The 12,871-nt window shown below is 50.3% G+C and overlaps 1 protein-coding gene across 1 annotated transcript; it reads right to left on the bottom strand.

The window, feature by feature from the left end:
- Positions 1-162: 162 nt before the first annotated feature.
- On the bottom strand, positions 163-6,071 carry ARMC5 (armadillo repeat containing 5). The gene is made up of 6 exons (XM_039238082.1): positions 5,569-6,071; positions 3,974-4,081; positions 3,088-3,874; positions 2,066-2,571; positions 1,331-1,463; positions 163-1,228 (listed from the first exon to the last, which is right to left on the bottom strand). Exons 1-6 carry the CDS (start codon positions 6,050-6,052, stop codon positions 409-411), a joined length of 2,838 nt encoding a protein of 945 aa, XP_039094013.1. The 5' UTR covers positions 6,053-6,071; the 3' UTR covers positions 163-408.
- Positions 6,072-12,871: the final 6,800 nt, after the last annotated feature.

The following is a 12,871-nucleotide window of genomic DNA, read 5'->3' as shown; positions in this document are numbered from 1 at the left end:
CCCGGACTCCGGGAACCACTGCAGACTTACTTATTAAGCTCCTACATGCCAAGGGTGGCCTGTATTGAGACACAGCAACCTGGATAAGACCCTGTTTGATGGGTGAAGGGAGTGGGGGGACTCTCACAGGAAAGTAAGCAGAGACACCACACAATAGGGGTATCCAATTCCAAAGTTTTTAATCTCAACTCTGGAAGGCTGGCCCAGGCCAGGTGCCTGGAGCCCTGGGCTGTTCTCCACCTGTGGGTCCCACACTCAGACCCTGGCATCTTCAGACCATCATCCTGGCGTATAGTTCCATTCTTTCATCGGTCCTCAATGGTGATTGCTGCTCAGCCTCCTCTTATGATGCTCTGAGGGAGTCCTCCTTCATAGCCAATTCATCCTTGGATCCTCTCTCAGGGGACATCAACAGTCTAAGCTGGAACCCTTGCTCCCCAGTTCAACCCCCATTACCACAGCCAGTAAAGCCTCAGTCAGGGGCCCTGCCTCCTCACCTGCTGCCTCCACAAGCCCCACTAAGGCCAAGGCCCGTTTCCGTGGGCACTGCCCTGGCCCCAGGGTCCAGCGGGCACAATGGGCAACCAGCCGGGGCCGGCCCAGGCGGAATACTTCACCCACTGACTCTGGGCCACCGTGGGGTCCCAGGTGGATATGGCCCACAGCCTCTTCCAGCTCCTCCTCCAGCCCAGGGAGCAAGAAACGGCCAGCAGCCTCCAGTGCCTCCTCAGCCTCTGAGCCCAGCAAGGGCTGGCCTGGTGGGGGAACGGGCCCCAGGGCAGCCCCACAGCCCCGGCAGCCATGCAAGTGGTGCAGGATAGGCCAGGCTGCACTGGGTGACAGGCCTCGAAGTGGCACCAGGTCCATCTGGGCTTCAGCAAAGCTGCCAGCTAGCAAGGCCCGGAAGAAAGGCGAGGCAGTGGCTGAGGCAGCTCGCTGGGCAGGGAGCCGTAGGCCTGAGTCCAGTAGGAAGTGCAGGTCAGGGGCTAGGATGGGGGCTGGGCCCAGTAGACGTTCATAAAGGCAAGGGGAGGGGGCATCTAGGTCCAAGGGGATTGTAGGTGGGAGGGCTGGGCTCACAGTGGGAGACACCAGGCCTTGGAGGCAGGAAAGGGAGTCCGCAGCAAAGAAGAGGAAGAGTGGATGTGGAGCTGGCCGAGTTAGTGCCGAGAGGAGAAGCCGGAGGCCGCCCTGGTCCAGAAGTAGCCGGCGCCACAGAGAGGGCTTCCTTTGGGAAGAAAGGGAATCTTTTAGAACGTGAAAAAGGGTGGCATTAGGGAATAGCAACCTTGCTCTCCTGATCCCTGTGAGGCACCCACATCCTCCTCACCGACAGATGAAGGGCAGTGTCAGTGCACAGGCCACACGGTCCTCGGGGCTTCCAGAGAGCAGCAGATGAGTGAGGGCACCCACCCCAAAGGGTGATTCAGCCTGCACGGTCAGGTTCTGCAGCAGCATCTCACCTGCAGAGACGGGCAGAGCAGGTCAGGCTGGGAGTTGATGTCCCAACTCTGGGGCCTTCAAAGGAATGAGGCTAAAACCGTAGCGCATGAAGAGGGGATGACTGCAGGCCCTAGAGGGGAAGGGTCCAGATGCTAGGAACTGGAGATCAAGGGCAAGAACGAAGTGTAACGGTCAGGGAGTACATCTGGGTTCTCAAGGACTCAGAATACGCAGTCGGGACGCAGAAGACAGGGCAGTCCCCGGCAGTGTTGGGATCGGTGGGGCGCCAGGAGGACATGGCACCTGAGCCAGAGTTTTGCAACTCAGTGTGCCCAGTGGGAAGGCAGTCAGGATGGTGCAGAAACAAGAACAGATTGGGTAATGAAATAGAAACAAGCATGATTCTAAGTTGTTAGGAAAAGCCTGGTATTGGGGTATGTAGGCCCGAAGACGTGGGCAGAGGATGGAGCAGAACTTCGGATGCTGCGAGTTCCTCCCTCTTCCCACCTGGTGACTGAGGTTGGATGGTGGGCTGGGCAGGGCAGTGAGAAAGCTATGAACACCAAAGTGAGGTTCTTAGTCCAGAACCAGAGGGAGATGGGGCTTCTTATGGGGAACACACCCAGCTCCCGGTGCTGGCGTCGAGCTGGGCGGGCACGCAGCGTGGGCCAGTCATCCGGGGCGACACCTAACACAAGCCAGGCACGCAGCAGTGCAGCACCATAGCTGCGCACAAAGGCCTCGAGACAGGCAGGGTTGCAGGTAAGGCGTGCCAGGATGCGCAGTGCACGTGGGCTCGGTGGACCTGGTGAGCCCGTCACGTAGGCCAGCAGGCCACAGAGGGCTGGGCTGGTCACCAATGCCCCACTTGGGTCAGGAGCCTGGGAGAAGCGTGACAGTAGCAGCAGCGCTGGCCCCTCGCGGCCCCAAGGCTCCTCAGAGGCGGCAGCAGGGCTGCGGCCAGGTGTGCGCAGTGTGCGAGGTGTCCGCAGTGACGATGGACCCAGGGTGGGGCTGGTTGGCTCAGCTGGCTCTGGTGGTGGTGGAGGCGGGGGACATCGCTCAGGGGACCAGTCAGGAGAGATGTCTCCCGGGCCTGCAGCGTAGCCTTCGGAGATCAGCCATGACCTGTAGAGGGGAAAACGGGGAGATTGAACCCAGAACCACAACAAAGGAGCAGACCAAAGAGCTGTCATATAAAACTAGGTGACAGAAGCCAGGGAGAGGAAATGGGACCAGGGGAAATAGGAGAGAAAGGAATAGGGAAAAAAATGCCCCAACTCAGTCCGCAGGTACTGATGCCTCTTATGTACAAAGCCCAGAATTAGGTACCAGGCATAAGTAATTAGAAAACTAAAGTCCCCGTCCTCCTCGAATTTATATTCTATTGAGGGGAGAATAGACAACAAAGTAAAAATGGTCCAGTGGACCTGTCTGGGTCCCAAAGTTCAGATGTGCTGGGGTACAGCCAAGGCCAAAGGTGGATCCAGGAAAAAGGAGGTATGTTTAATGATGACGAGAAAGTGGTCATGTTCAGGGAGAATGAGGAATCAGGAATCAGAGTCAACAAGAGTTGACTGAGACAGAATGGGGTAGTGAAGGGAGCCAGACCCCTCAACCCACAGCAGTCAGGTGGGGATTCACCTTAGGCTGCGGAAGCTTCCAGCTTCTGCCCGCTCAGGGGTCTGCTCCTCAGGAAAGTCCCAGGAAGCAGCTTCTCTTCCTTCTTCTTCCTCATCACCAGCATCACCACACAGCTGCCCAGCCAAGAGAGGTACAAGTCCCAGAGCCTGTAGCCGGCCCAGGGCTCCAGTATCATAGAGGAAGCCCACAAGGGCAGCCACGACACGAAGGTGCCAGGCACTGGCACGAGGGTCCCGCAGCAGGCCCATCAACAGCTCCAAACCACCAGCATCCCGCAGCCGGGCCCGGTTGATGGCCTCCCGGCACAGCAGGCACACGGCCCGTACCAGGGGCTGCTGAGAGGCCGGGCCAGCCCCATTCGGTCCCCGCCGCCGCCGGAGTTCACCCAGGAGTACCTCCACACCACCAGCATTGCCCAGTGCAGGCCGTACGAGGCCCTGGGCACACAGGTTGGCAAGGATCAAGATAGTTGCCTCTCGTACTGCCTTTTTGGGGTGGGAGGCCAAACTGACCAGTGGGCCTAACCCCCCACCCAGACTTAGCTGCTCAGCACAGGCCCGGGAGCAGCCTCGACTCAGCTCCAAGAGGGCACGCACTAGGGCCAAGGTCAGTGCAGGGTCTGGGGCAGCGGCCAGAAGCTCAGCCAGAGGGCGCACTGCTCCCTGCTGTGCCAAAGCCAGGCGGTGCTGGGGTGAGTCGGCCAGGTTGCGGAGGGCACGCACCACGCTCTGCAGGCACTGAGAGTCCTGGCAGGCTGTCAGGCTCTCAACCAGCAAGGGAACAGCACCTGGAGAAGGAAGAGGAGTACAAAGAGTGAGCAAGGAGATACCCAAGCCCCTTCTCCCACCCCAAGCCCTTGCTAACTCCACACTTAGAGGCTTCTCACCAGCAGCATGGATGTCCCCACAGCTCTCAGGTTCCATGGCTAAGTTCCCCAGAGCACGGGCTGTTCTGTTCTGGATGCTGTCTGTCTTCACACACTGAAGAATAGTCACTGCAAGATAATTTGGTCTTTTGAGGGTCCTGCCCCTTCTTGTCTCTCTCATTAATGGCCTTAAGAATGTGGCCCGAGAGGGTCAGGGAAGGCCTCCAAAAGAGGCTGATACTTACTGGGTCTGAAAGGTTAAATAGGTAGGTATTTGTTAGAAAGATGGTGGATGGGGGTGTTACAGGACATTTCAGGTTTGGAAGCAGCCTTTGCAAAGGCCCAGAAGTGAGATCCAATGTCTGGTCTGTGCTATGCCCTCAAGAAGGGCCTCGAATGGCAGGCCAAGGGATAAGGTTAGGACTTGAATATGAAGGCACTGGGAACCACAAAGGGTTTTAAGAATAGAAGTGAAGTGATACAATCTGGTAGCCACGGGGAGAATGGACTATAGGGAAAACGAATAAGGCAAGGACAGCAAGGAGGCTATCCCAATTGTTAAGGTGAGAAAGGACAGTGGCTTAAAGCAAGTCAGCTACCATCACAACCCAGCACTTGGGCACCAGTCTCTGGGGCACATGATAGAAGAAGGAATAAATGTGGATGGATACAGGAGTTATTTAAAATGCAAAACAGGGGTGCCTGGGTGGCTCAGTCCATTAAGCCTTCGAGTTTGGCTCAGGTCATGATCTCAGAGTTCGTGGGTTCGAGCCCTGCATCGGGCTCTGCGGTAACAGCTCAGAGCCTGGAGCCTGCTTCAGGTTGTGTCTACCTCTCTCTCTGCCCCTTCCCCGCTCATACTGTCTCCCAAAAATAAATAAACGTTAAAAAAAAATTTTAAATGCCGAACAGTGACTGACTGAGGATTATATGCTAATAACAAAACCTATAATTTATTGAATATTTATTGTGTCAGGCCTCTTGTCAAACACGTTATGGTCCAGATGCATTATACACTTTTAAAACTGTATAAATTTCGTTTTGTACAAAAAACTAATTTTATTTCGTACAAAAAATTAATATTTCATCAAAACTGGCAGTTTCATAACTAGCAGGCACTCTGTAAACAGTGTTCACAACAGTGCCACTAGGAGGCGCCAACTTAGCTGGTAAACAGAAAAGCTTGCTATCTTTTAGGATTTGTTCTTATTGCGCCAGTTTTTAATACCTCAAAGTACCTAGTCCATGCTTAGAATATCTGCGATCTATGTTTGTATTTCATATTCTCCCTACTTCAGTTTTGCAAGGTAGCTATTATTATTCAATTTTACAAGGAATCCTAGCCTCGGTTCTCTCGGTCTAGCTCACCGCAGAAAACCACTAAAACTTCCGACCTCAAGTTCATCAAATGAAAGCCCTGCACAAGGTCACTCAGTAGCCAGGATCGGGTATAATCTATAAGGAAGGCTTGAAGGCTTGAGATGTTAGGAGTGTCGCGTGGTCACAAGGCATGTTCTTCCAGGATACAACACAAAGAACTCAAGACTCCGCCCAAGCCCAGAGAAGGAAAGAATCGTGAGTGGAATCCTTCTAGGAAATGAGGGCGGAGCACTTACCCAAAGAGAGAATGCCTCCGAGCCTGCGCACTTCAGCCCGACACGCCCCTTCCGTACAGCAGTTGGCTAGGATGCTAAGCGCCAAGTCCAGGGTCTTGCGCAGGCGCGCTGGCGGCGAGGACGACGACGACGACGACGACGACGCAGAGGGGGCAGGGCCCGACGAGGGGGCGGGGCCATCACAAGTCGCTGACTCGACCGACGAGGGGGCGGAGCCTGGGCCAGCCTGGGACGGGGCGGGACCCGCTGCAGCCGCTCGCCGCAGCAGCGCGAGAAGGGGGCGGAGCCCGCCGCGCGCCCGGAAGCGCTCGATTCCCCCTGCTGCCTTGACGTGGCGTGTGCGGAGGACAAAGAGCGCACGCCCCAAGGGTGTCTCGTTGGTAGCTGTGTCCTTTCCCCCACCTAGACCCTCCCCGGCCGCCGCTGTGAGCTGCGCGAGGCAAAACGAGAGCGAGTCCGTGAGAGTCGGTTTCGCAGCCGCCATCTTGGCTCAAGCCTAAGGCTCCGCCCCCTCCTCGCCGTTCTTCCAAGGGAGCGGAACTGGAAGAGAGGGGCGTGGCCAGGCACCTCCTCTCTGACGCTTTTTAAGTAGCGCCGCCGCAGTTATTTTGCAAGTTGGAAGTTGTAGTTCTCGATCCCGGCACTGTGGACCGTCGCCGAAGGCATGTAGAGAGTAATGGTTATCTAATCGTTGTGCAAACCCAAGAGTCGTGTGCGGTGCATGCTGGGATATGTAGTCTGCGCCTTGCTTAGCACACCTAGCTAAGAACGGAGGGGAAACTCAGGCAGCTTGCAGTGGGCTGGTTCTTTTGGAGAACCCAGATGTCCGACCATGGAGTCTCAGTACCGTGCTGCTCCAAGTGACGTGGCTATACCGCCCCCCGCGTGTCCACCACAGCGACACCCTTTTCCGTCCGGCTCGCTTCGCTGCCCACAGTGATGGCTTGGGCACCGAAGTCCGTGCTGACGGACTCAGGACCGCGAGCCCGGCCAAAAGTGTCAAGTTTCTGATAGTGGCCGCAGATTGGGAGCTTTTGCTCAGTCAGGTGAATGAGAGGGTTAAACCTACCGAGACCGTTTCCTGCCACTTCCTAGAGCGGCACGGGCTATTGGACTTTTCGCTTCCGGTGCTGGCTCCCTGGGTCCCGAATGTCTCACCGCCGTGCTTGTGAACTGAGTGGATGGTTTTTAGGAAACGGGGCTTTTTTCACGGCGATGCAGTCAGCGTCGCCATAAGGGGCAAGTGAGAGCTAGGACGGGGCGGAGCGGCAGGGAAGCCCGACATCAGGAAGCCCCGAGCCCACTCTTTAGCGGAGTTGTCCCACCAGAGCTGCCCTCCCTGGTGTGGCTGCGATAGCCGGCTGCCTGGGAAATGATGCTGGACTTGTAATACCTATGTAGGTCGGACTCTGGCCCGGGGAAGAAGCTTCTGACAGACGAACAGTCCTGCAATCCCCAAAGCCTTCGAGTGCCGCGAATGGACTGACCGCAGCCTATCTCCATGACCTTCTTCACCACTAAAGCAGCCATGTGGGTGGCAGTCCCTCTACTGTTGTTCAGAGTGTGTCCGAAGCTTACTACGTGGCTCAGATCTAGTTAAGCACTGCCAGATACACACTGGCGAGAAACCATACCTCTGCCCTGCGTGTGGCCATTGTTTCAGCCTGAGCTCTAACCTCGTGCAACACCGTGGTTTCCCACTCACGATTCGGGCCCCACAAGTTTCCGGAATGAGGGGAGGCCTTTGGCCGTAGCTCTGACTTGGTTAAACACCAACAGCAGCACAACGGTGAGAAGTCCTGTACCTGCTGAGTGTACTAAAACTCAGCGTTATTTCCAGTCTAATCCAGCAGCAGCGCGCACACATAGGCAAGAAACCCTACTGTTGTGGGGACTGCAGGAAGAGCTTCAGCTTTAGCTCCATTCTATTACAGCACCAGCGCTCACAGGGGTGCAAAGCTCTTACTGCTTTCCCTGGTGCAGTGACAGCTTTGGGCACAGCTCTTAGCTGCTCAAGCCCCAGTGTTCACACACTGGGGAGAAGCCTTATCATTGCTGTGAGTGTGGCAAAAACGTCACCGACAGTTTGGACTGCCTATGACACAAGCATACGCACATAATGAAGAATGATGAACCTTCAAGTGCTCTGAGTGTGGCTGTGGCTTTGGTGAGCACATCCAATTCACTGAGCACCAGCACATCCACTTGGGTGAATGACCCTATGCCTGTTCAGAATGTGGTAAAACCTTCTACCACAGCTCCAAGCTCCTTAAACACCAATGCTCCCCTATAGATGAGAAGCCCTCTAAGTATTCCAGTTACAGCAAGAGTTTTGTAAACCATTCATATTTGCTGCAGCACCAACATACTTAGGCTAGAAGCCCTACACTTGAAGTGAGTGTGGCAAGTGCTTCAGCCAGACTCCCTACCTGCTCATCCATCAGGTGGTCCACAGTGGTGAGAAGCCCTAAGTCTGCCTGCAGCGTGGCAAGGCATTTGCCCACGGCTCCAACCTAGTCCAGGATCAACAGATGCATGAAGGTGGCAGCCCCTGGAAGATCCCTGGCTTCAGTTTCAGCCCAAACTTCAGCTCTAACTTGGCTCCAGGCCTGGAGGAGCTGGAGGGGACCAGCATCTCTAAGCAAACCTTTCTGGTCCTCTAGGGCTGTTGATTCATGGACTAAATCAGGGAACCCCAGGCTGGAAGAATTATAATAGTAGAGCTGGGATCACTGTCTTTTAAGAGCCTTTCCAGAAAAGAAGGCTTAACCTTGGTTTTTGAGGCTCTAGAGACAGAATGCCAGCTGGGGGGAGAGTTTTTGGATGGTAGGAGCTATCCAGTACTGGCACAGCTGCTTCCAGATGTAGGACACCCTTGGCAGTTGCTGATCCCTTCATGGGCCTAGGGAATGATGGGATTAATCATTCCAAGAGTAACAACTGCCTCATCCCAGAGGAATAGGATTTCAGACACCCCTTAAGGAACACAGTTGGGGGGGTGGGGGGACCTGACCTCCAGAGGGGACCATAAAGAAGGCTGTATTCTGACAGAAGGACCACAAAAATTGTACTTGGGACCATTATGTAATCTCTGGGATATATGACCCTTGTGAAAGATAATAGTCTTTACAGTGAAGTTAGGGCTTGGCAAAGGGCCAAGAGACCTATCTGTTGACTTCATACTTTGTGACATTTCTAGGCAGGGACAAAAGGCCCAAGGTTTGTCATCTGCCCCTTTCTCTTTTTTCACCCCTTCTCTTGCAGGTGCCCCAGATCCTTTGTCAGAGCCCTCAACAGAGGAAAAAATGGTAGATTCATTTGTGCTTGGACATTGAGGACCGAACTTGGCCCTTTTGCCTGGGCATGGGAAAGAGCTGGCGAAATGAATGCACTTCTGTTATAGAAACTAGCAGGAGGCTTCCCAAAGAACTACGTCAGCTGTGCCCAAGCCCTTCCCATAGCTGTCTGTTACTGGGAGAGACAGGGGCTAGTCCTTTTGAGGTTAGAGGAGAATTAATGCCCACCTCTGTGGGACTGGCCTTCCTCTATTAGCCTCATGCATGTAGCACCCTGTCCCCAAACTTTGCCTTCTTTTATTAGGCTTGCTGTGTCTAGAACTGTACTCACGTAGAATAGGGGTAAAGGGAAGGGATGTGAAGCAAACCCTCTCTCAGCCTCTAGCAGCATGTCCAGGCCTATCTCTTCTCAGCTATGTGACCTTGGACAGGTCTACCTCTTCTGATCTTCAGTTTCTTTATCTATAAAACAGGAATGATGTTGGCTACCTCACTAGGTATTATTGAGGATTCTATGGGATCACCTACATGAAACACCTGGGTCAAAAGAGTGACTCTAAACCTCAGTTCTCCTATCTCTTTCAGGTCTAGAGCCCTTTCATTGGTGGTGTCAGTCAGTAAGCATTATCCCAGTTCATGTGCTAGCTCCTCCCTAAAGTTACAGAAATGAGCAAGACAGCCTCTGTCCTGGGATAGCTTAGTGTCATGAAGGAGATGGACTCAGGACCAGTAACAACACAGAGTGCACAGTCCTGGAGGTGGAGAAAGGGCCTAACCTGGACCAAGTCTGAGAGGCTTCACTGAGGTGACATCTAATTAATACTACTTAACTTCTCAAACTGGGAGCAACCAATGCCCGTGGCACGGGGCCAGTGATGAAAGGAAGGATTCTTGCCATGTTTCCCATAAGGGGCACTTCAAAGAGCACAAGGGTCTGAATTAGAGGCCTGAGCCCAGTACATACATAGTTAGCACTCAGTAAATAGTTGCTATGATCGGGTCCTGTGTATACTGTTTTCCTGTATTGGGCTTCACCTTCCTCAGAGCCATGTTGAGTACTCTACAAAATTTATAACTGCATATGAATATTAGATATGTGGTAGAGTTGGGCATGGGACAAACCTTGTTTGCAAAATCCCTTCAGAGAACTGCAAGTTAATTTCTCAGATTAAGGCAAGTATCCATGGGCTCCATCTCCTCTAAAATTGTTATGTGCTGCTCATAAATCTCTTTTCTTATCCTTTAGGTGATATTTAATTTGTAAAATTTTTATAATTCTAACAGATGAAAATCATATGCTGAATGTTATCCGTTTATCGCTCTCTGGAGTAATTAAAATTGGTTTTTACTTTTTATTGCTTTTTCTTCAAATTTTTATTTAAATTCTGGTTAGTTAACATACAGTGCAATATTGGTTTCAGGAGTAGAATTCAGTGATTCATTACTTACGTACAACACCCAGTGCTTATAACAAAAGTGCACTCCTTAATGCCCATCACTCATCTAGCTGAGCTCCCACCCATTTCCTTCCATCAATCCTGTTTGTTCTCTATCGTTAAGAGTCTCTTGTGGTTTGTTTTCCTCTCTCTTCTTTTTCCCCTCTTTCCATATGTTTTATTTCTAAAATTCCACATATGAGTGAAACCATATGGTATTTGTCTTTCTCTGACTTATTGAGCCTACCATAATTCACTCTAACTCCATCCACATCATTACAAATGGCAAGATTTCATTATTTTTGATGACTAATATTCCTTTGTATATATGTATCACAACTTCTTTATCCATCAGTTGGTGGACATTTGGGCTTTCTCAGTAGCTTAGCTATTGTTGATAATGCTGCTATAAACATTGGGATGCACATACCCTTTTGAATCTGTCCTTTTATATCCTTTGGGTAAATACCTAACAATGCAATTGCTGGATTATAAGGTAGTTACATTTTTAACTTTTTGAGGAACCTCCATGCTTTTCACCATACTGCTGCACCAGTGTACATTCCCACCAACTGCAAGAGGGTTCCCCTTTCTCTGCATCCTTGCCAACACCTGTTGTTTCTTGTGTTGTTAATTTTAGCTAATCTGACAGGTGTGAGGTGGTATCTCATTGTGGTTTTGATTTGCATTTCCCTGATGATGACTGGTGTTGAGCATCTTTTCATGTTTCTGTTAGCCATCAGGATGTCTTCTTTGGGAAAGTGTCTATTTATGTCTTCTGCCTATTTCTTCACTGGATTATTTGGTTTGGGGGTGTTGAGTTTTCTAAGTTCTTTATAGATTTTTGTTACTAACCATTTACAAGACATACCATTTGCAGATATCTTCTCCCCTTCTGTAGGCCAACTTTTAGTTTAGCTGATTGGTTCCTTTGCTATGCAGAAGCCTTTTATTTTGATGAAGACCCAGTAGTTCATTTTTGGTTTTGTTTCCCTTGCCTCTGGTGATGTGTCTAGTAAGAAGCTGCTATAGCCAAGAGGCTGCTGTCTGTGTTATACTTTAGGATTTTGATGGTTTTCTATCTCACATTTAGGTCTTTCATCCACTTTGAATGTATTTTTGTATATGGTATAAGGAAGTGGTCCAGTTTCATTCCTCTGAATGTCGCCATCCAGTTTTCCCAACATCATTTGTTGAAGAGACTGCCTTTTTTTCCATTGGATCGTCTTTACTGCTTTGTCAAAGTTAGTTGACCATACAGTTGTGGGTCCATTTCTGGGTTTTGTATTCTGTTCCACTGATCTATGTGTCTGCTTTTATGCAAGTACCATGCTGTCTTAATGTTTTAATGATTATAGCTTTATAATATAGCTTGAACTGGAATTGCAATGCCTCTGGTTATGTTTTTCTTTTTCAGAATTGCTTTGGCTATTCAGGGTCTTTTGTGGTTCCATACAAATTTTAGGATACTTTGTTCTAGCTCTGTGAAAAGTATTGGTGGCATTTTGATAGGGATTGTGTTAAATGTGTAGATTGCTCTGGGTAACGTAGACATTTTAGCAAAGTTTGTTCTTCCAATCCATGAGCATGGAATGCTTTCCCATTTTTTTTGTCCTCTTCAATTTCTTTCATAAGTGCTCTGTAGTTTTCAGAGTAGAGACATTTCACTTCTTTGGTTAGGTTTATTCCTGGCTATCTTATGGCTTTTTGTGCAATTGTAAATGGGATCCATTGATTTCTCTTTCTGCTGCTTCATTTTTGGTAGATGGAAATGCAATAGATTTCTTCATGTTGATTTTATATCCTGCAGCTTTGCTGAACTCATGTATTAGTTCAAGCAATTTTTAGTAGAGTCTATGAGGTTTTCTACATAGAGTATCATGTCATCTGCGAATAGTGAAAGTTTGACTTCTTCCTCTTTTATTTGGATGCTTTTTCTTTTTGTCTGATTGTAGAAGTTAGGACTTGCAGTACTATGTTGAACTGGAAGCATTGTGTTGTTTCTGACTGTAGGGGAAAGGCTCTCAATTTTTTCCTATTGAAGATAATGTTAGCTGTGGGTCTTTTGTACATTGCCTTTGTGATGTTGGGGTGTATTCTGTCTAACACTGCTTTCTTGAGGGTTTTTATTAAGAATAGATGCTGTGGTTTCTAAATGCTTTTTCTGCTTCTATTGACAGGGTCATATGGATCTTACCCTTTCTTATATTAATGTGATGTATCACACTGATTGCCTTGCAGATATTGAACCAGCCCTGTAACCTAGCAATAAGTTCCACTTGATCATGGTGATTAATTCTTTTTTTTTTTTTTTTTTTTTTTTACAAATAGTTTATTGTCAAATTAGTTTCTACATAACACTCAGTGCTCATCCCCAAAGTGCCCTCCTTCATGCCCATCCCCCCCTCCCCCCCACATCCATCAGTCCTCAGTTTTTGTCAGCATTCAAGAGTCTCTCATGGTTTGCCTCTCTCCCTTTCCCCCACCATTTCCGCCCTTCTTCTCCCCCTTGGTCCTCCGTCAAGTTCCTCCTAATCCTCCTATACGTGCAAACATATGGTATTTGTCCTT

This window comes from Hyaena hyaena, unplaced genomic scaffold (assembly GCF_003009895.1).
Source record: "Hyaena hyaena isolate Hyena2069 unplaced genomic scaffold, ASM300989v1 scaffold_135, whole genome shotgun sequence".
Taxonomy (NCBI): domain Eukaryota; kingdom Metazoa; phylum Chordata; class Mammalia; order Carnivora; family Hyaenidae; genus Hyaena; species Hyaena hyaena.
Note: the sequence above shows the minus strand (reverse complement) of the source record. Positions and strands in the feature narration are given on the sequence as shown.